Source organism: Mustelus asterias, chromosome 18, assembly GCF_964213995.1.
Source record: "Mustelus asterias chromosome 18, sMusAst1.hap1.1, whole genome shotgun sequence".
Lineage (NCBI taxonomy): Eukaryota > Metazoa > Chordata > Chondrichthyes > Carcharhiniformes > Triakidae > Mustelus > Mustelus asterias.
In genome coordinates, this window is record NC_135818.1 from 23829158 (window position 1) to 23850977 (window position 21820).

The 21820-nt window shown below is 44.1% G+C and overlaps 1 protein-coding gene across 10 annotated transcripts in view; it reads right to left on the reverse strand.

The window, feature by feature from the left end:
• Window positions 1-21820, reverse strand: part of LOC144507009 (calpain-3-like) — a 132234-nt gene that overhangs the window by 57165 nt on the left and 53249 nt on the right. For 5 of the 10 annotated variants that reach the window (XM_078233531.1, XM_078233535.1, XM_078233530.1 and 2 more), the window contains 6 exons: window positions 15893-16011; window positions 9668-9801; window positions 8994-9162; window positions 5679-5816; window positions 2682-2765; window positions 1340-1425 (listed from right to left, as the gene is read on the reverse strand). In XM_078233531.1, the coding sequence (XP_078089657.1) occupies window positions 1340-1425; window positions 2682-2765; window positions 5679-5816; window positions 8994-9162; window positions 9668-9801; window positions 15893-16011 (730 nt within the window). Of the gene's footprint in view, window positions 1-1339; window positions 1426-2681; window positions 2766-4112; window positions 4179-5678; window positions 5817-8993; window positions 9163-9667; window positions 9802-15892; window positions 16012-21820 lie in introns of all 10 variants that reach the window. The other 5 variants (XM_078233537.1, XM_078233536.1, XM_078233533.1 and 2 more) reach the window with 4 other exon arrangements.

Below are 21820 nucleotides of genomic sequence, written 5' to 3' on the forward strand. Positions count from 1 at the left end.
ATTCCCTTAGAACGATCAAGGATGGTACTGAAGATGTACACAGGAGAAGTGATTCCCCTGGAGGGTCATATTGAAGTGGCTGTACAACTCAACGTACAAATTTGTTTCTACGCATATTGCAGGGAAACTACCCACCGTTGATGGGTCATGTATGGCTGGATAGGATTTGACTGAACTGGGCTGAATTCAACATGATGACCAATCTAGAGTCAGACCTCACAACAATCTTTAAAAAAGCACAGTGTTGTTTCCATGGAGAATTAGGGAGCATAAAGGACATTATAGTCAAATTGAAAATAAAAGCAGGAAACCAAGCAAAATGTTTGAAGGCAAGTTCTGTACCATATGGAGGCTGACATGAAGTGACTTGTGAAGACTGGAGTTCTGGAACCTGTCAGCCATCAGCGAATAGACCATGCCTATTGTTCTAGTCATCAAAAAAGATGGATCCATGAGGATTTGCGAGGATTTCAAGGTCACCATAAATCCAATGTTATGTGTTGAGCAGTACCCATTACCTCACATTGAAGACTTGTTTGCGGGATTGACAGACAGCCAAAATTTCAGCAAAATTGCGCTATTTACAATGAATGTGGAGAAGGCAGCACAGGAATCTCTGACAACTGTGACACACAAAGGCTTGTTCTGGTACTGAAGATTACCATTTGGTATCACATCTGCTGCTGCATTGTTTCAACTGGGCGAAGTCCCACAGCACCGAGGTGGGCCATTTAGCCATCGCGCCTCGGCACCTGGCAGCCTCTGTGTCTGTCTCCACACTGTTTCACACCCTGGTGGGCCTGATTCTACTTAGCATCCACCCCCGGAATGAAAACTTTGTAATTTAGAGCAGTTTTTTCCAAGTTGGGTTTATGGAAATTTCCTAACAATGTGTACCCTACTCAGGTGCAAAAATGCCATCCCTAATTGAGCTTCAATAAGCAGGAAAAAAACTGAACACAATCTAAGAGGTGAGAAAAAAGCTCCCTGCATGATTCTGGTTGACAACCACTTGTACTTGTATAATACCTTTAATCCAAGAAACACACGTGGATTCTTCACAAAGGAGAAGTACATATTAATCAGTAATTGGAAAAAAAGGAGAGAGGGTGGGTTTTATGAGGCTATTATTGTAATTGAGAGAAGTGCCAAGGTGGAGGGGGTTTAAGGAGGAAAATTCAGAAAGTACGTCCAAGGTGACTTAAGGCACGACCACCAAAGATAAAACAGATTATGCCCAGACTCAGGAGGGACAAATGTATATTTGGAGCAGAACAAGGATAAAGGCAGTGTGAAAACTAAGGTCCACAACAGGCAAATGTTTAGAAAAGAAGCATACTTGTCACTCCAGGACCCATTCCACTCCACTGCTCCCCATGGGTTCCTCAAACGCAGCAATTTCACCTTCTGACTTTTATAAGTGACCTGTTGGCAAAATTACCATTGTCATTTATGGATAATATCAAAGACAACACAGATTAATAAACACAAACATACTAAACTGAACTGTATACTGCCTACCACAATCACCTGGAGTTTCCTTTGTAGACATAATGATAGCAACTTATCCTTACATAACAGCTTTAATGTAATAAAGGAACATTTTGTACCCAAATCTTGGCCCAAAATGAGTTCATTTTGCAAATTTAAGGCTATTCACAAATATCCTCCCAATTTCATTAGAACACATCAAACTTAAAATGAGTAGGAATCAGGGTAAATAATTGGGTTCCTATGAAACTTCAAACCCAAACAAAATATATTTTTTAGCCTTAAATCCCAGTCTTAACTCATTTTATAATCATCCATCACATCAAGCACAGCATGCTTAAGCACCTACAATCCTGGATGCCTTTCAATTATTAATATGACTTTGCCACAGGAAACCAATCAACCAAGCAGAAAAAACAGAGCAGGACCCACTGAGATCATTTCTTTTTGAAATCAAAAAATTGCAGAATGATCAATTCCTGCTGTACCTGTCAATCTGGTCACAATATTGAGATATGCAGGCTCGAGGGGCCGAGTGGCCTACTCCTGCTCTTAATTCATATGTGCACACCATACATAAATTACAAACATGGAGGGATAAAGATTATCATGCATAATGTCTTTTTTCAGCACGCAGATTCCTCCCTAATCTATTTAGACTTTGGTCTCACAATTAAGTTATTAGAACAATATCTTGGGATAAACTAGCACAAGAATAGAAATACTCATAATCATTTTATGTGCCCCAGTATTTCCCCCACAATTACTTCCTATATCTCAGTACACCCACTCAACTTCATGTGTTCCAGGCTCTTCTTTAATCAATCCCTGTACCTCAGTATGCCACCTGTAATCACTTCCTCTATTCCAATGTGACCTCTCCCTGCATCCCAGTATTCCTTTCTAATCAATTCCTTTTTTTCCTGTACTCCACATGCAATCACCCCCTATGATCCAGTATTACCCCCACTCCTTGTATGCCCAGTATCCCCCCATAATCACTCTCTATACCCCAATATCTCTCCATATTCACTCCCTGTACCACAATTCTCCCCCCGTAATCACTCCCTGCATACCCCTGGTATTCTCCCAAAATCACTTTCTGCATTGCTCATGTGTGAACCTCATTATTATATACACTCCACAAATTTCCAAATCAAGTTAATCAATGGGCAGGTTTTAAACGTTACCTCATCCACACTGGTCACAGAGTAGGCATGACCTTTGACCAAGCCACTGGATGTCCGTGTCTCAAACTGTAAAGGTACGAAAGACTGTTGAAACAGAAGAGTCAGTGAGATTGCGCTGGCAGTGTGACATTGCCTAACCGTTAGCTGTGTACGGTGATAAGTCTTTCTGCGATGTGGCTTGGCTTATGCCCTTTTGTCTTTTTTATGACCTAATTTCTGGCTAATGACAGAAAGCCAGCTTTCTTTCCAGATATACATCATTTATACCCCAACTGCTAGTGTCTAATGACTGGCATCACAATTGTCAATGCTCAAAGATCCATACCCCAATTTCCAGTGCCCAACAATCTGTATCCCAGTGGGAATCAGCGGCATCACAGAATCACAATATCTTTACAGTGCAGAAGGAGGTTATTCGGCCCATCAAGTCTGCACTGGCTCTCTGAAAGAACATTCTACCTAGTCCCACTCCCATGCCTTATCCCCATAACCTTGCACCTTTTTTTTTCAGATAGTAATCTAACTCCCTTTTAGATTGAACCTGCCTCCACCACCCTCTCAGGAAGTTCATTCCTGACTCCAACCAATCTGTGCATGAAAAAAAAATCCTCACCAGATTTACTCTTTTTGCTAATTATTTTGAATCTGTGCGCTCTAGTTCTTGAAGCTCTCTTGAGTGGGAACAATTTCTCTCTTACCCCCCCCCCTGTCCATAGCCTTAAGGATCTTGAATGTCTCTATCAAGTCTCCTCTCAGCCTTCTTTTCTCCAAAGAAAACAGTCCCAACTTCTCCAATCTATTCTCATAGCTACAATTTTTTATCCCTGGAATTATTCTTGTGAATCGCCTCTGCACATTCTCCAATGCATCCTTCCACAACTTCGGTGCCAGGAACTGGATGTAGTACTCCAGAGAAGGCCTAACTTATGTCACAATGACCCCCTTGGCTTGTACTCAATGTCCCTACTCATAAAACCTAGAATACCATATACTTTATGAATTGCTTTTTGAACATGCTTTGCCACCTTCAGTGACTTATGCACACATACACTGAGCTCTCTCTGTTCCTGCACCTCCTTTAGAATTTGATACAGTCTCTCCGTATTCTTCCTGCCAAAATGAATCACTTCACACTTCTCTGCATCAAATTTCATCTGCCACTTCTTTGCCTAATCCACCAACATGTCTCTGTCCTTTTGAAGTTCAAGACTATCTTCATCATAACTGACGTTTCCAAACTTCGTATCATTTGCAAATTTTGAAATCATGCCCTGAACACCAGAGTCTAGGTCATTAATATAAATCAGGAAGAGCAAAGGTCCCAACTTAGACCACTGGGGAATTCCATTAGAACCCCTCCTTCAATCTGAAAAACAACTACTTATCATGGGCAGAAGAAAAGAGGCGGTGAAAGTTTTTCTCTAAGCTCACCAGGTTTCTGCGACTCCTGGGCCCCTCATTTTCCACCAAATCTACGAACCCCATGCCTCAAATTTTCTGGAATAGGGATGCAAGGGAATAAGCCTAAACCAATGATATAACTGCACTGAACTACTGTGTAAGCACACAGTACTTAGACCCTGCCTCACAAGAGCACAGTAATTTGTTCCACGTAGTCCTGTGTGCAGGAAAGCAACATGCATCGTGCTGGCATGCAGGTATTCTCATTCTTGGCCGAAGGCTCAGGGAATACAGGCATATGTCCCTGCCATCTACCACCTCACCCCCTCCCAAATTCCTGTCAATTTTTAAGGAAAGCGCTTTAATCGAATGGTTGATGGAATTAATGGTTACCTCAAATATTTCAGCACAGCCTTCCAACCAGATGTGAAGCATAAAATGGCAACTAGGCACAGACAGACATGTAACCACCTCATTAGCATCTTTGAAAGTATCTGGATGAGTGTGTGCACTTTGCAAGGTTAGCTCAGCACAGCTAAGAACTCAAACAGGGTTGGTGGCTTCTGTTACCACGCTGCATGCGACTGGGCTTGGAGAAACTGCAAATGACACACATTCAAAACGGAGACAAGGTAAAATTAGGCTGACATGATTAAAGGAATTCTATTGTCCTCGCATGCTAATTGGGATTCATTGGACACACTGAATTGTCACCTGTAATGACTTTAAAAAGGTCCACAAGGTGGACCTGTTAGAAAATTAGCTCCCTGATTAAGGCTGTCCAGTCCAGGAACCCTGCAAATGTATATAATGTGGAGTGGACAAGTTACCAGCACTCAGGGTGTATCCTCTGTACTGGGAAATATCAACTGAGTATCATTAGCTATTGTAAATGAAGCTGGATTTGGTGAAGGGACACCAGCCTTGTGGGAGTTAATTCATCACCAACTGTATATCAATCAGTGTCAGCATGGCATTTTGGCATTCCAGTACAAAATGTCCCTAATTTTGTAAAATTAGCAATGACTTAAAATGACACTTCATCTAAGTAAGCAATCAAGATCTAAGGCCATGTGTTTGGTTTTGCCAATCAGAGATTTTAGTCAGTACCACACAACTGAGATGCAAGCGGTTTTGATGCTTGTTCTGGAATGGTGTCGGGTTCCTGGGATAGAATGTTCGCAAGGATTCTCCTAATCCCCAGTTGTACTTTAGCCATTTCAGATGCTTCTCTGTGGGTTGTACCAAACCTCCGCCAAAGACATAATGTTAGATTGGGACAACATTGAAAGAATTCCATTCCTTTGTTCATTCAGCAGGGTAATGGCACTCACTGCAAAATTGTACAGAGTTCTTACTTATTCAGTATCGAAAGGATTATCCATGATGTAACTGCACCGTTCCTATTTAGTCAAGAGGGTAAGGGTTACGCACTAACTGTGCAGAATTCCTGTTCGTTCAGCTGGATAAGTTTTCCTCACTGTGTAAATGTGCTGAGTTCCTGATTATTCAAGATAGTTAACCGTACCGGTTAGCCAGCATGCCTTGCAGATGCACTCCTTAGTTGCCTCAAATCACCACTCTTGCCATACAAACCCTGATAGGAAAGTCATCCAAATTCTTGCTCTGATCGCCAATTTTGAACTTAGAGTTATCCGGAGCAATTGTGTTGTTAAGCAGAAATCTTTGGATCAGTGCTTGTGGCATGACACCTGTCCCATGAAACAGTCTGTCCTGGAATATCAGAGACCATCACAAGATATCAGACATCAAAAGAGCAACGAGGAACAGCAGAGAGAGAGACAAAGAGAGATACACAAAGAGATAATGTGACAGTATGAGAGAGAAAAAAAGAGGCAACACAAAACATCATGAGAGAGAAAAACAGGACAAGAAATTAAAGGAAAGATATCAGACATAAAAGGGAGAAGTCAACAGAAATGGAAAGATAAACATGTGACATTGGAACGCAAGGACGTTTTGGAGAGAAAGAGGCAGCATTTAAAAAGTTTTTTTTTGGACTGTGGGCATTGCTGGAAGGCCAACGTTTTGTTATCACTCCCACTTATATATCTGGTCCAGTTCAGTTTCTGGTCAATGGTAACTCCCAGATGTTGATAGTAGGGGATTCGGCAATAGTAATGCCAATAGGTGTTTGGCAGTACAAAACTTGAGTATTACTGAAAAAAGACACTGGGTGGGATTTTCCAGCCTTTTGCACCAGCAGGATCATCTGGTCCCATGGACGGGGAGTCCCTACCGTGGGTCCCTCGGCAGCAGGGGATAGGAACAACAGGACACCCTGTTGATAGCTGCCAATGGTAGGCCACCTCCACAACTGCAAAACATATCATGGAGAAGGGGGTGGGGGTTGGGGTTCCCACCATTTTGTTGAAGCTTTTCACGTTGCACTCATCAGGACAATTCAAGAATACCGATGTCAGGGATAACATCAACTTTATACCGTATGAGAAGAAAGACTCTGATTGGTAGGGGCCATGAAGAATTAACCAGTTGATGGTGACGGACAGCTAACTGCCAAGCATTGTTTGAAAATTTAAACTAACTTGACTCCAGTTGGTCAAGGTGTCACCCTGAGGAAGGAACCAGTGAATTGCAATCAATTAATCTGTTTAGCTGAAACAGGTGCAATCTATGTCCATGTTCTTTCTGTCTGAAAAGACCAGGGCCTTGTGTATTCATATATGTAGCATCCTGTACATGCAAATGCAGCACACTGCAAGCCTAACTGACAATCTTAAACTGGTTGTCAGTGTAATTTTTAGTACCCTCTTTTCGTGCAGTATCAAGTTGTTTCCCTGAAATTAGTGTTCTTGCAATAGTCTTGATGACTGCATCAACAAAATGTCTTTTTTCAGTAATGGTGATGCCATTGAATGTCAAGGGGAGATGATTGAATTCTCTCTTGTTGGAGATTGCCTAGCAGGTACATGTTACAAATGTTACTTTCCACTTATCAGCCCAAACCTGAATGTTGTCCAGGTCCTGCTGTCTATGAACACAGATTGCTTCAATATCCGAGCTTAAGATTGAGAAAAATAGAAATAGAAATGAGAGTGAATAAAATAGCATTGGTGAGGGACAGAACAGGAGTAAGCAAAAAAGACACCACAGGGTAATGAAATGGGATAACTGGTACAGGAAAAGAGTGCAGAATAGAGATAACATGAGAGGTCATGCCAGAGTGAGAGAGACAGAGTGAAAGAGAATAAGAGAACCAGAAAGAAAAGAAAGCATGTGAGTGATTAGGGTAATGAGAAGGAAGAGTGAGAGGAAGAGAAAAAAATAGAGAGGTGGGAGTGAGAATAAGTGAGACTTGTAAAAAGAAGATGCAGAATTATAAAACATGTTAGTGAAAGAGATAAAGCAGTTTTTTTTAAAAAGCTACATATAGGTGTTGATAATAGTCCTCCCACTCTGATCAGCCCTCTCAGGTACTAACCCTGGTGAAATCAGTTGATTTCTATCATTTTACAGTGCTTTAGACCATTTGCTGAGAGTGCCAAAAGGTGAGGTAGCAGCTGCCCACTATCCACCAGGTGTTTCTTAGGCATAAGGAAAGGAGAAGGGAAGTCAAAGTGTGGGAACACATGGAGCCATAGGAAAGGGGCATCAGGATTTGTTTAATCCTAATCTCATAATTCATTGTTTCCAAGAGAAATAGAAATAGATAGCTTTATCTATTATAGCTTTAATTAAATTATAGTTTTAAATTGAGGGGTGAGAATAGCTTTAAATTGAGGGGTGAGAGATATAGGACAGATGTTAGAGGTAGGTTCTTTACTCAGAGAGTAGTAAGGGCGTGGAATGCCCTGCCTGCAGCAGTGGTGGACTCGTCAACGTTGAGAGCGTTCAAGTGGTTATTGGATAAACATATGGATGACATTGGAATAGTGTAGATTAGAGGGGCTTTAGATTGGTACCACTGGTCGGCGCAACATCGAGGGCCGAAGGGCCTGTACTGCGCTGTAATGTTCTATGTTCTATGTTCTAAGAGATGCCTCATTACTGGTCTGAATAAATGGTACAGACAAGGATCTGAGATTTAAGCTACCAGGAAGCAGTAGATGATCAGCAAACAACTTTGCATCACAAATGTATACCAAAGCTTTCAGGGGCGAGGCCAGCCTATTATAACCAGCAGGTCTGGCAGCAACTGTGAAGAGAGGTGCAGAGTTAACATTTTGAGCACATTTGACCCTTCCATGGAACTGTAGAAGGATCATTTGGACTTGAAATGTTAAGTTTATTTCTCTCTCTACAGATGCTGCCAGGCCTGCTGAGCTTCTCCAGCATATTCTGTTTTTATTTCAGATTTCCAACATCCACAGTATTTTGCTTCTATTTATAACCCTTTTATTGCTGTGTTAAAATGGTGCATGCAAAACTGTCACACGATGTCGCTAAGTATTCAGCAAGAAGAGTAATACCCCGGCTTAATAACACATAGTGACAAAAGTGGTTTCTATGATATCACACATGGAGGAAGGGGATCTGTGATATCAAATGGAGCAGGAAGAGTGTGCTATATCACATGGCGATAATACAGGGTCTGTAGTTTCACATGGGCAGGAAATGCTCCTCTGTAACTCACTGATCAATGAGGTATCTGTTGTCTCTCGTCTCTCTCCTCCAAGGATATATCTATGCACCAACTGGTGTCTCTTAGTTCCTCCATGGAATGATATGAGTACATTAACTGGTGTCCTGCTCCAAAATATCTCTCAATCAATCTACTTCGGACAGTTTGAATGAAACAGTAGTCCAAGTAGACATTCTCGAACTTGAATGAACATTTCAATGTGTACATGTAACTCAAAAAAACGTTTGGAGAAAACAGACACGCAAGAGCTGACTTGCCAATATTTTGCCACTGGAGGGCACACTTACATCAATAGAACAGCCCATAAGAGAACCTCTCTCTGTTGCCTTCTTTAGGATCTTGTACAGATCCTTGGGAGCCTCCTTCATCTCAAAGAATTCAGTAACACCACCAGTGAAATCCTCCATGGCTTCTGTGGTATTGCCACCTTTTAGCGCCTCATAGGATCCATGCAGCCTGAGTGAAAGGTAAATAGGGTGGTGGGTGAAAGCACAGCCTGACCCTCCACTCACTGTTGGAGAAACAAATCCTCTTTTCCCCAATTATCTCTCCTTTGCTCCTAGTAACACTCACTCCTTGCTGGATAGATCTCCACCCTCCAGAGCCTTACCCATTCTTCCCAAGATTGAGCGATGTCAGGTTATTAATTGCGGCTAGTTTCATGGCTGAGCTTAGTCCTTTTCATTTCAAACAAAGTGCCCCAAGTCATGAGGTATTAAATCTCAGTTTTAGCACAGGCTGCTTTTGAAAGTCAACATTGTCGAGAAAACAGGTGAATACTTGGAAAGCCGGCAATATTCCTGGAAATTTTAGAACAACTAAGATAACTCTGAGATAGTTCAACAATGGAGTTGTGAGTTCTGGAAGATTCAACAAGAAACATCAGGTGTTGTGACCCAGCCAGCCTAAGCAGTATTCAATGGCAAGAGAGTGGAGCTCTTACCCCAATGACCGCACTCACTTGGCATAGGCCTTCTCCAGCAGAGCACTCCAGAACTCATTTCTCTCGGCAGATTTAGTGAAAACCAACTGGTTGTTGAAGGTGGGGATTCGATCATCAACAGTGACATCCACCCAGTCACCGAAACGCCAGAACTGCAATGAACAGACAGATTTAGTACTGTAGCCTCACTGCACAGGGAAAGAACTTTTACTCCTCACACCATTAATTGTCTGATGTGGGCTTGAACTACTTCATTCCAACCACCGGTAAGGACATTCAGACTATGTCACAGTAGAAATCAAAAGAGAAAATGCTGGAAAATCTCAGCAGGTTTGGCAGCATCTGTAAGGAGAGAAAAGAGCTGACGTTTCAAGTCCAGATGACCCTTTGTCAAAACTGTTCCACTTCCCCCACCTGCCCTGTTCAGCTTTGACAAAGGGTCATCTGGACTCGAAACGTCAGCTCTTTTCTCTCCTTACAGATGCTGCCAGACCTGCTGAGATTTTCCAGCATTTTCTCTTTTGGTTTCAGATTCCAGCATCCACCGTAATTTGCTTTTATCCTAGGTCACAGTAGACATAATTACAAAATAGTATCTAATAATTCCAATAGGAAATTCAAGGAAACCAGATAAGCATCTGAAGGGAAAATAGAAAAATATGTTGATGGGGTAAGAGTCCACTGAGACAGTTTTCTGATACGTCAGTCATCATGTTATTGAAATAAATCTGAGTTTTCCCCTCCTAACCATCCAACATAACAAATGAGTAGCCACCAGGTGTTCCTTTCCACCAGGCTTTAGCTCCATTTTGCCACTTCATTTCTACCCTCTGGAAAAGCACTTGCCTGTATGTAGGTAGTAAGTGAGAAACAGATTCCTGTTTTCCACCTGCCAGAAACGATAATTGGACAATTTCTATAATGGGCACAATATCAATTTTACATTTGGGCAACAGGATGAATATTTACCCATGAAGTATACTGCATGTAAATGTTCTTACTGGAGCAGTCTCGCTTTCATGAGATGTGAGCTGAAGGGTGTTGTAAAATGTCAAGGGGGAGGCAATTTCCTGGAGCTGTGTAAAAGTTAGGGGTAGAATCCATCCAGGTGTTTAAAAGGGCCTTGAACCAAAGAGCAGTGAAAATTCCATTTTCTTCAGACTTTGGGTTCTAACTGCATATTAAGAAGATGGAATCCCAGATTTTCCACTCTGCCCTTACAAGTGTGGCAGGGCCAAGAGTTCTAGACAGTCCAGAACTGTCTAGAACATTAGGGTGGGAGGGTGAAGTGTGGTGGGGGAGGAGGAGTAAGAGCAGGGAAAGGTGGGAGAGTAGAACAGGACAGGTGGGGGAAGTGGAGCAGGATAGGTGGGGGAAATAGAGCAGGACAGGTAGGGAAAGTGGAACAGGGCAAGTGGGCGAATTGGAGAAGGGTAGGTGGGGGAATTGGAGCAGGGCAGGAGGGGCAAGTGGAACAGGGCAGCTGAGTGAATTGAAGAAGGGCAGGCGGGGAAGTGGAACAGAGCAGGTGGGGGAAGTGGAATAGGACAGGTGGGGCAAGTGGAACAGGGCAGCTGAGTGAATTGAAGAAGGGCAGGCGGGGAAGTGGAACAGAGCAGGTGGGGGAAGTGGAATAGGACAGGTGGGGCAAGTGGAACATGGCAGGTGGGTGAATTGGAGAAGGGCAGGTGGGGCAAGTGGAACAGGGCAGGTGGGTGAATTGGAGAAGGGCAGGTGGGGCAAGTGGAACAGGGCAGGTGGGTGAATTGGAACAAGGCAGGTGGGGGAAGTGGAGCAGAGCAGGTGGGGGAAGTGGAGCAGGGCAGGTGGGGGAATTGGAACAAGGCAGGTGGGGGAATTGGAACAAGGCAGGTGGGGGAAGTGGAGCAGAGCAGGTGGGGGAAGTGGAACAAGGCAGGTGGGGGAAGTGGAGCAGGGCAGGTGGGGGAATTGGAACAAGGCAGGTGGGGGAAGTGGAGCAGAGCAGGTGGGGGAAGTGGAACAAGGCAGGTGGGGGAAGTGGAGCAGGGCAGGTGGGGGAATTGGAACAAGGCAGGTGGGGGAAGTGGAGCAGAGCAGGTGGGGGAAGTGGAGCAGGGCAGGTGGGCGAATTGGAAGAGGACAGGTGGGGGAAGTGGAGCAGGGCAGGTGGGGGAATTGGAACAAGGCAGGTGGGGGAAGTGGAGCAGGGCAGGTGGGGGAATTGGAACAAGGCAGGTGGGGGAAGTGGAGCAGGGCAGGTGGGGGAATTGGAAGGCGGCAGGTGGGCGAGTTGAAACAGGGCAGGTGGGGGAAGTGGAACTGGGCAAGTGGGAGAAATGGAGCAGCGCAAGTTGGGGAAGTGGAACAGGGCTGGTGGGAGAAGTGGAGCAAACCATCACTAAGGAGAAGGTTCTGGGGAAAATGCAAGGTCCAGGATAAATCACCTGGACCGGATGGAATATACTCCAGGGTCCTAAAAGAGATAGCTGAGGAAATTGTGGTGATCTTTCAGGAATCAGTGGAGGCAGGGAGGGTCCCAAAGAACTGGAAAGTAGCTAATGTAACACCACTTTTTAAGAAAAGAGGGAGGCAGCAGACACAAAATTATAGGCCGGTTAGCCTGACTTCAGTCATCGGCAAGATTTTAGAGTCCATTATTAAAGATGAGATCATTAAGTACTTGGAAGTGCATGATAAAATAGGAATGAGTCAGTATGACTTCATCAAGGGACGGTCATGTCTGACAAATCTGTTAGAGTTCTTCGAGGAGGTAACAAGGAAGTTAGGTGATTTATTTAGATTTCCAAAAGGCCTTTGACAAGGTGCCGCATAGGAGCCTGTTAAATAAGTTAAGAGCCCATGATGTTAAGGGTAAGATCCTGGCATGAACAGAGGATTGGCTGATGGGCAGAAGACAGAGAATGGAGATAAATGGTCTTTTTCAGGATGGCAGCCGGTGACTAGTGGTGTGCCTCAGGGGTCAGTGCTGGGACCACAACTTTTCACAATATACATAAACGATTTGGAAGAAGGAACTGTAGGCACTGTTGCTAAGTTTGCAGATGATACGAAGATATGTAGAGTGACAGGTAGTATTGAGGGGGGCTACAGAAGGACTTGGACAGGCTAGGAGAGTGGGCAAAGAAGTGGCAGATGGAATACAGTGTGGAAAAGTGTGAGGCTACACACTTTGGAAGGAGGAATGGAGGCACAGACTATTTTCTAAATGGGAAAATGCTTAGGAAATCAGAAACACAAAGGGACTTGGGAATCATTGTTCAAGATTCTCTTAAGGTTAACGTGTAGGTTCAGTTGGCAGTTAGGAAGGCAAATGCAATGTTAGCATTCATGTCAAGAGACCTAGAATATAAGAGAAAGAGTGTACTTCTGAGGCTGTATAAGGCTCTGGTCAGACCCCATTTGGAGTATTGTGAGCAGTTTTGGCCCCTGTATCTAAGGAAGGATCTGCTGGTCTTTGAAAGGGTCCAGAGGAGATTCACAAGAATGATCCCTGGAATGAAGAGCTTGTCGTATGAGGAACGGTTGAGGACTCTGGGTCTGTACTCATTAGAGTTTAGAAGGATGAGGGGGGATCTTATTGAAACTTACAGGAGGCCTGGATAGAGTGGACATGGAGAGGATGTTTCCACTAGTAGGAACAACTAGAACCAGGGGCACAACCTCAGGCTAAAAGGGACGATCCTTTAAAACAGAGATGAGAAGAAATTTCTTCAGCCAGAGAGTGGTGAATCTGTCGAACTCTTTGCCGCAGAAGGCTGTGAAGGCCAGGTCATTGAGTGTCTTTAAGACAGAGATAGATAGGTTCTTGATTAATAAGGGGATCAGGGCTTATGGGGAAAAGGCAGGAGAATGGGGATGAGAAAGATATCAGCCGTGATTGAATGGTGAAGGAGACTCGATGGGCCGAGTGGCCTAATTCTGCTCCTATGTCTTATGTCAGTTGGGGGAAGTGGAGCAAGGCAGGTGGGGAAAGTGGAACAGAGCAGGTGGGTGAATTGGAACAGGACAGTGGAGCAGGGCAGGTGGGGGAAGTGGAGTAGGGCTGGTGGGGGAAGTGGAGTAGGGCTGGTAGGGGAAGTGGAGCAGGGCAGGTGGGGGAAGTGGAGTAGGGCTGGTGGGGGAAGTGGAGCAAGGCTGGTGGGGGAAGTGGAGCAGGGCAGGTGGGTGAATTGGAGAAGAGCAGGTTGGGAAAGTGGAGCAGCGCAGATTGGGGAAGTGGAGCAGGGCAGGTGGGGGAAGTGGAACAGGGCAGGTGGGGGAAGTGGAGAAGGGCAGATTGGGGAAGTGGAGCAGGGCAGATTGGGGAAGTGGAGCAGGGCAGGTGGGGGAAGTGGAGCAGGGCAGGTGGGGAATTGGAACAGGGCAGGTGGGGGAAGTGGAACAGGGCAGGTGGGGGAAGTGGAACAGGGCAGGTGGGGGAAGTGGAGAAGGGCAGATTGGGGAAGTGGAGCAGGGCAGATTGGGGAAGTGGAGCAGGGCAGATTGGGGAAGTGGAGCAGGGCAGATTGGGGAAGTGGAGCAGGGCAGGTGGGGGAAGTGGAGCAGGGCAGGTGGGGAATTGGAACAGGGCAGGTGGGGGAAGTGGAACAGGGCAGGTGGGGGAAGTGGAGAAGGGCAGGTTGGGGAAGTGGAACAAGGCAGGTGGGGGAAGTGGAACAGGACAGGTGGGTGAATTGGAACAGTACAGAACTACACCATGAAGAAAGACGTCAAGTCCGGGTCTGGCTTCACTGACTGGGCATTTCTCTTTCACCGTCAAAATGATTTACTTTCAGTCACAGGCCTCGCCCTTTCAAACGCTGGTAGTTTTTCATCCATGCAATTCTACTCACACTAAAGTATAGTGACAAAGAATCAGCAGTAGGCCATTTAGTCTCTTGAGTCTGTCTTGTCATTCACTTCAATCATGGAGAGTCTTAAGTCCATACAATGTTGATGTCAATGTCGCAGCAAGTGCATGCTTTGGCAATTACATTGTTAAGCTAAATGTCCTATTAATGTCAGGTAATGGTTGTTGGCGCAATCTCCAAAACCGTATAAAATAGACACAGCTGGAACAGTTGGGGTGGGGAAACTATAAGGAGTTTCTATCTCTACTGAGCTGGATTCAGATTAAACTTGCTGATGGTAAAAGACAAGTTGCTGTATTATTCCTCCATGATATACTAACATTTGATATTAACACTTGGCTCCATAACCCTTGTTATCCTGATCCAGTCAAATCTACCAACCTCAGCTATGTTCTGTTGACCCACAACATCACCAGCGTTTTGCGGGAGAGTGTTTCAGATTTCCCCAACATGTTGCACACAGTCATTTACCACACTGATTATTAAAGAACAATAGACCAAACAGCTTCACAGCTACCAGAACATGTCCATGCATTCCTCATCCTTCTGATATCTAGCTAACTTGTGGGGAAATGTCTGGCTCGTCCCTGACTGTCTCAGTGGAAGAAAATAAATGGCAAGTTCCCTGTGTGAATGGGGGAAGTGTCTGTACAGGGGGATTTGTCCGTGCATTCCCTGTCATTTGCCTGTGATATGCCTGAGTATTCCCTGTCGATATAAGACCATAAGACCATAAGACATAGGAGCGGAAGTAAGGCCATTCGGCCCATCGAGTCCACTCCACCATTCAATCATGGTTGATTTCAACTCCATTTACCCGCTCTCTCCCCATAGCCCTTAATTCCTCGAGAAATCAAGAATTTATCAATTTCTGTCTTGAAGACGCTCAACGTCTCGGCCTCCACAGCCCTCTGTGGCAATGAATTCCACAGACCCACCACTCTCTGGCTGAAGAAATTTCTCCTCATCTCTGTTCTAAAGTGACTCCCTTTTATTCTAAGGCTGTGCCCCCGCGTCCTAGTCTCCCCTGTTAATGGAAACAACTTCCCTACGTCCATCCTATCTCCTTTGTTGAGGGAGGATGTGGCTGCTCTCCATGTCTGGGCCGATCATGGAATTGTTTCCAATATAATAATGACCTTCACTCACAAAGTGGACCAGAGTTAGGGATGCAAGTGATAAGGTTGGGAAGTGCCAATGGATGTCCTGAGACTGTGAGGCCCAAGGAAACTCCAGATTCCCTTTGAAGAGAGGGGTTGATTGCTATCTGTGACCTAGCAGAACAAGAACAGAAACAGCCCACAGCCGATGCTGTAACATACTGCGAAACTGACTCTGATGATAGCCTGCTTGCTTCTATAATCACTATCCTTCTGGAGAATGACAGTACCTGGAAATGGAAGATCCCAGCATAGTTTTCTGTAAAGTGCTGATCTCTAGGGATGACCCGGTACAGCAGCTTCTCATTAAGAGTCAGACAAGCAATGGCAGCCAGGAACCAGCAATCACCTGGTTAAAAATAGAAACCATCAGTATTGACTCACCCAATCCCAACATTCAGGGCTACAGGATCTGAGTAATTTGAGACATGACATGGCAACTGCAGCATGTTTGGGAGGAGCAGGTGACTTTAGTCCTATGATTCCCAAAGCTCTCCACCACTGGGGTTTTTCTCATGTAGGTGGGTGTGTTGAAGACAAGTTGACAGAGATTGATTATTCAAACTCGTCAACAACTCCATTATCATCATATAGTATGACTACCAAGATGGGAGAAAATGAATGAAATGGACTATGATCTTTTTTCCCAATGTTGCAATCCAAATCTGAGTTCACCATAAACTCACCTCTTTGGTACTCTGTATCATCTTTATGGGGGACATTTTATGGGGGATGGAGATAGCCTGATTTTAACATGAAGCATTTTTGTCCTAACCAAAAGGCATAAATGAAGGCCCCCACCCAATGTGTATAGGTCTGTAAGAAAAATATTTCACATGCCAGGCAATGATGATGGGTCATGGAAAGAAGATGTAACATATTTTGGAGCTTGGAGATCTTTTGTGCACTGTTCATAATTAAGCAGAGAATTTGCTGTATCAACCAGATAGGTTGTCATATTTGTAATGCTTTATTCCTTTGTATGCCACCTGACTTACTATTTTCATGTCCAATTTCTGCAATGTCCTCAGCTCAGTTAGAGATTAATTGGTCTTGGAACATCCTAAGTGTTTAGGTCAATTAGAGTTTCATTGCTCTTGGAGACATCCTGAATGTTAAAGTCAGTTCTAATAACAGTAATTACTTGCATGCATAACTCTAAAAACATTCCCACAGAATGATCTGCAACATCTCTTGCTCCCCAACTGTTCACATTTAACCAATTTAATCATTCTGGTGCAGGGGGAAAATGACATATCGGTCTATGAGAGACAGGTCACTCCAAGGAGGGAACTCCAGTGTCAAGCACTTCATGATCTAGGAGGCACTTCATTACTCTGAAAAGATACAAAAGATACTCTTTTGTATCTTTTTCCCGATGGAAGAAGGTGGAAATGAATATGCCCAGGGTGCGTGGGGTCCTTAATTATGCTGGTTGCTTTTCCAGGGCAGCAGGAAATGTAGATAGTGTCAATGGTTGGGAGTTATTAAGTGCTATTCAGCTTCACAGAGGAGAACAGACCAGCTACCTCGAATGATCCCAATGCACAGGTGATTCTCGAGTCTGTGCCAGCTGCACTGGCAACTAGTAAACATAGTAAGAAGTCGCACAACACCAAGTTAAAGTCCAATAGGTTTATTTGGTAGCACGAGCTTTCGAAGCGCTGCCACTTGCACTCATGTGATGAAGGGGCAACGCAGGCAGCTCCACATCATCACCAGTAAACATGACTGTGGAAATGTGATCAAATCCAATGATATTAACAGACTAAGGATATTAATATGGTCCCCTCAGTCCAACTGAGAGCACACCATATATTCAAGCCATTGTCAAATCATGTTAAAGCAGGATATTGTTCGCAAACACTTGTGATTGACAAATCAGTTTGAGAAGAAAATTAGAAACAATAGGAGATTAATCTAAAATGCTGTCTTCCCTGACCAAAATGTTTGCCTTTGAAGTTGATATATTAATGAGTTTTGTTGTTTTCAATTCCAGGTTTAGAAAAAAAACTTGCGCAAGATTTAAGATACCAAAAATTGGGAAAATAGTTGAAAATAATATTTGGTTCATCTTTGATTGGGAAGAAACAAAGTTATGTAAAATAATGCAATTGTATATCTTTGAGTATGTTTGCTCTGATTTGTTTCAAACAACAGAGACCCCTCTTATTTTATTATACCATACAGCTTTTGATTCGATTTGATTTATTATTGTCACATGTATTGGGATACAGTGAAAAGTATTTACTTCTGTATTGCTGTGTGTAAGTTTATATACTGTAAGGGAGTGGTAGCCCTGGGAGTCCTCAACATTGTTTCCAGACCTATGAAGTCTTATGGCATCAGTGCAACCATGGGAAATGAAATCTCCTGTGATTACCACCTATCACCCTCCCTCAGCTGATGAATCAGTACTCTTCCATTTGGAAGAAGAACTGAGGGTAGCAAAGGCACAGATTGTACTCTGGGTGGGGAACTTCAATGTCAATCACCAAGAGTGGCTTGGCAGAACTACTACTGACCAAAGTGGTTGAATCCTAAAGGAGCTATATCCAGGCAAAGCTTGTGGTAGGTGGTGAGAAAAGCAGCAAGAGGATAAACCTACTTAACCTGGTCTTCACAAACTTATCTGTGGTCGATGCATCTGACCATGATAGTATTGGTAGGAATGACCACCGCCTAGTACTTGTGGAAACAAAATCCCGCTTCACACTGAGGACATGCTTCATCATTTTGTGTAGAAATATCACCATGCTAAATGGGATGGATTCAGAACACGCCTGGTAATTCAAAATTGGGAATCCATCAGACACTGTGGCCCATCAGCAGCGGAATTGTACTTCACTACAATCTGTCAGCTCATGGCCCAGCATATCCCCCAGTCTAACATTACCATCAAGCCAGGGGATTAACCCTAGTTCAATAAGGGAGTATGCCGAAAAATGAGGTGAAACAACAACACAGGATTGCAAACAAATTATAAAGCAGAAACAACATGCTATAGACAGAGCTAAGCAATCACACAACTGGTGGATCAGATCTATCTGCAGACTTTCCACATACAGTCATAAATGGTGATGGGCAATTAAACAACCAATGAACATCCCCATCCTCAATAATGGAAGAGTCCAGCATGTCAGTGCAAAAGAAGTGGTGAAAGTGTTTGCAAACCTCTTTCAGCCAGAGGTGCAGAGTGGATGATCCACCTCGACATTCTCCTGTGATCCCCAGCATCACAGATGCCAGTCTTCAGCCAATTCAACTCATTCCACATGATATCAATAAAGGGCAGAATGCACTGAACACAGTAAAGATTGAAGATATGCTCTCCAGAACTAGCTTTGCCCCTAGTCTTGCTATTAGAAACATAGAAAAGCTACAGCACAAACAGGCCCTTCGGCCCACAAGTTGTGCCGAACACATCCCTACCTTCTAGACCTACCTATAACCCTCCATCCTATTAAGCTCTATGTACTCATCCAGGAGTCTCTTAAAATACCCTATTGAGTTCGCCTCCACCACCACTAACGGCAGCCGATTCCACTCGCCCACCACCCTCTGTGTGAAAAACTTACCCCTAACATCTCCCCTGTACCTACCCCCCAGCACCCTAAACCTGTGTCCTCTCGTAGCAGACATTTCCACCCTGGGAAAAAGCCTCTGAGAGTCCATCCGTCTATGCCTCTCAACATCTTATACACCTCTATTAGGTCTCCTCTCATCCTTCGTCTCTCCAAGGAGAAAAGACCGAGCTCCCTCAGCCTATCCTCATAAGGCATGCCATTCAATCCAGGCAACATCCTTGTAAATCTCCTCTGCACCCTTTCAATCTTTTCCACATCCTTTCTATAGTGAGGCGACCAGAACTGAGCACAGTACTCCAAGTGGGGTCTGACGAGGGTCTTACATAGCTGCATCATTATCCCCAGACTCCTAAACTCAATTCCTCAACTGATAAAGGCCAGCACACCATACGCCTTCTTAACCACCTCCTCCACCTGCGGGGACGATTTTAGAGTCCTATGGACCCGGACCCCAAGGTCCTTCTGATCCTCTACAGTACTAAGAGTTTTTCCCTTTATATTGTACTCCTTCATCCCATTTGACCGACCAAAATGGACCACGACGCATTTATCTGGGTTGAAGTCCATCTGCCACTTGTCCGCCCAGTCTTGCATCCTATCTATGTCCCTCTGTAACTTCTGACATCCCTCCAGACTATCCACAACCCCACCAACCTTCGTGTCGTCGGCAAACTTACCAACCCATCCCTCCGCTTCCTCATCCAGGTCATTTATGAAAATGACAAACAGCAAGGGTCCCAGAACAGATCCCTGGGGCACACCACTGGTGACCGACCTCCATTTAGAAAAAGACCCATCTATACCCACTCTCTCCCTCCTTTGGGCAACGATGTGGAGATGCCAGCGTTGGACTGGGGTGAACACAGTAAGAAGTCTCCGCAAAATCGCCTGTCCGTCCCCCTGACTGTCGAGTCCCCGATTAATACTGCCTTCCTCCTCTTTTCCTTAGCCCTCTGAGTTCCAGGGCCGGACTCCACCCCGGAGACACGGCCACTGCTGCTTCCCCCAGATGGGCTGTCCCCCCCCAACAGTACTCAAGCAGGAGTACTTGTTGTCCATAGAAAACATTCTGCTTGATCAGCGCCCCATTCACCGCCTTAAATATTCATTCCCTCCACCAGTGGCGCACAGTGGCTGCAATGTGCACCATTTACAAGATGTGCTGCAGCAACTCACCAAAGTTCCTTCAACAAATGCCACAAACTCTATCATCTAGAAGAACAGGAGCAGCAGGTGCACAAAAACTATCTCTCAGCATCACTCTGCCAAGCCCCCTCAGATTCTTATGTTTCAATAAGACCACCTACCATTCTTCTAAACATCAATGAATATAGGCCCAGCCTGCTCAACCTTTCTTCATAATAAAACCCTTCATGTCAGGAATCAGTCTCATGAACCTTGTCTGAACTTCCAATGTAACCTGTATATTTCTCCATTTATAATGGGACAAAAACTGTGTGGTAACCTTTAATGTGGCATCTTATCAAATGCCTTTTGGAAATCTAAATACACTACATCTACTGGCATATATTTATCCAACCTCCCTAACACTACAGTGGGTACACCTACATCACATGGACTGTAGCAGAGGACAGCAGTTCACAGCCACTTTTTCAAAGGCAATTGGTGATGAGCAATAAATACTGCCTTTACCAGATATACTGACATCCCATGAACAAATGAAAAGAAAACATTATCCCATTATTTATGTACTCTCTACATTATTCTATTACTTACATATCCTACACTGCTCTATTACTGGTGTCTGTTCTACATTGTTCCATTACTCATGTACCATCTACATTGTCTCATTATTCATGTACCCTTTACACTTTCCTGTTGTTCTTGTACCCTCTGCACAGTCCCATTGCCTGTGTACTCTTTAAACTGACCTTAACACGTGCACGCTCAACATTATCCCACTATTCATGTACTCGCTGCATTGTCCCATTACTCATGTATCATCCACAATGTTCGATTATTCATATTTATTCTAAATTGTCCAAGCAATTGGACAAAAGAGGGTAAAAAGATCAGAGGTTTAATTTTTAGTCATGTATACTTGAAGATGAGGCACTATCAGGGCATGTCTCACCTCTGCTCTCCTCCCTTGTGTCTGACCTTGTTGGCACCAACAAACCATTGAGAAATTCAAAATTTATTTAAAGATATGAAGGTATTTGGGAAATCCCCACTGGAACAATAGGTACGTTCATTACAAGATACAGTTCTCCCTAAAACCAGCAACCTTTCCCAGTGGGATTGAAACATGGCTTTTCAAACAGCCTGCCTCTGCCCTCCAGGTTTCAAACAGCACCAGAATTGTCACTCCTCTCCAAGACATTGCATTCTTGTTCTAGATGGCATGCCATCTTTTCTCTATCCTACATCATAAAAGCATTTTGGTCCCAGTTCAAGAATTTTGATTAACAATAAATGAAGCGGGGTGTCAGGTATCTTGTCCTAAAACCAACAGTTGCAAACATATGGAATTTAAAATTGATTTTAAAGATTCTGCTACTTGAACAAAGAACAAAGAAAATTACAGTACAGGAACAAGCCCTTCGGCCC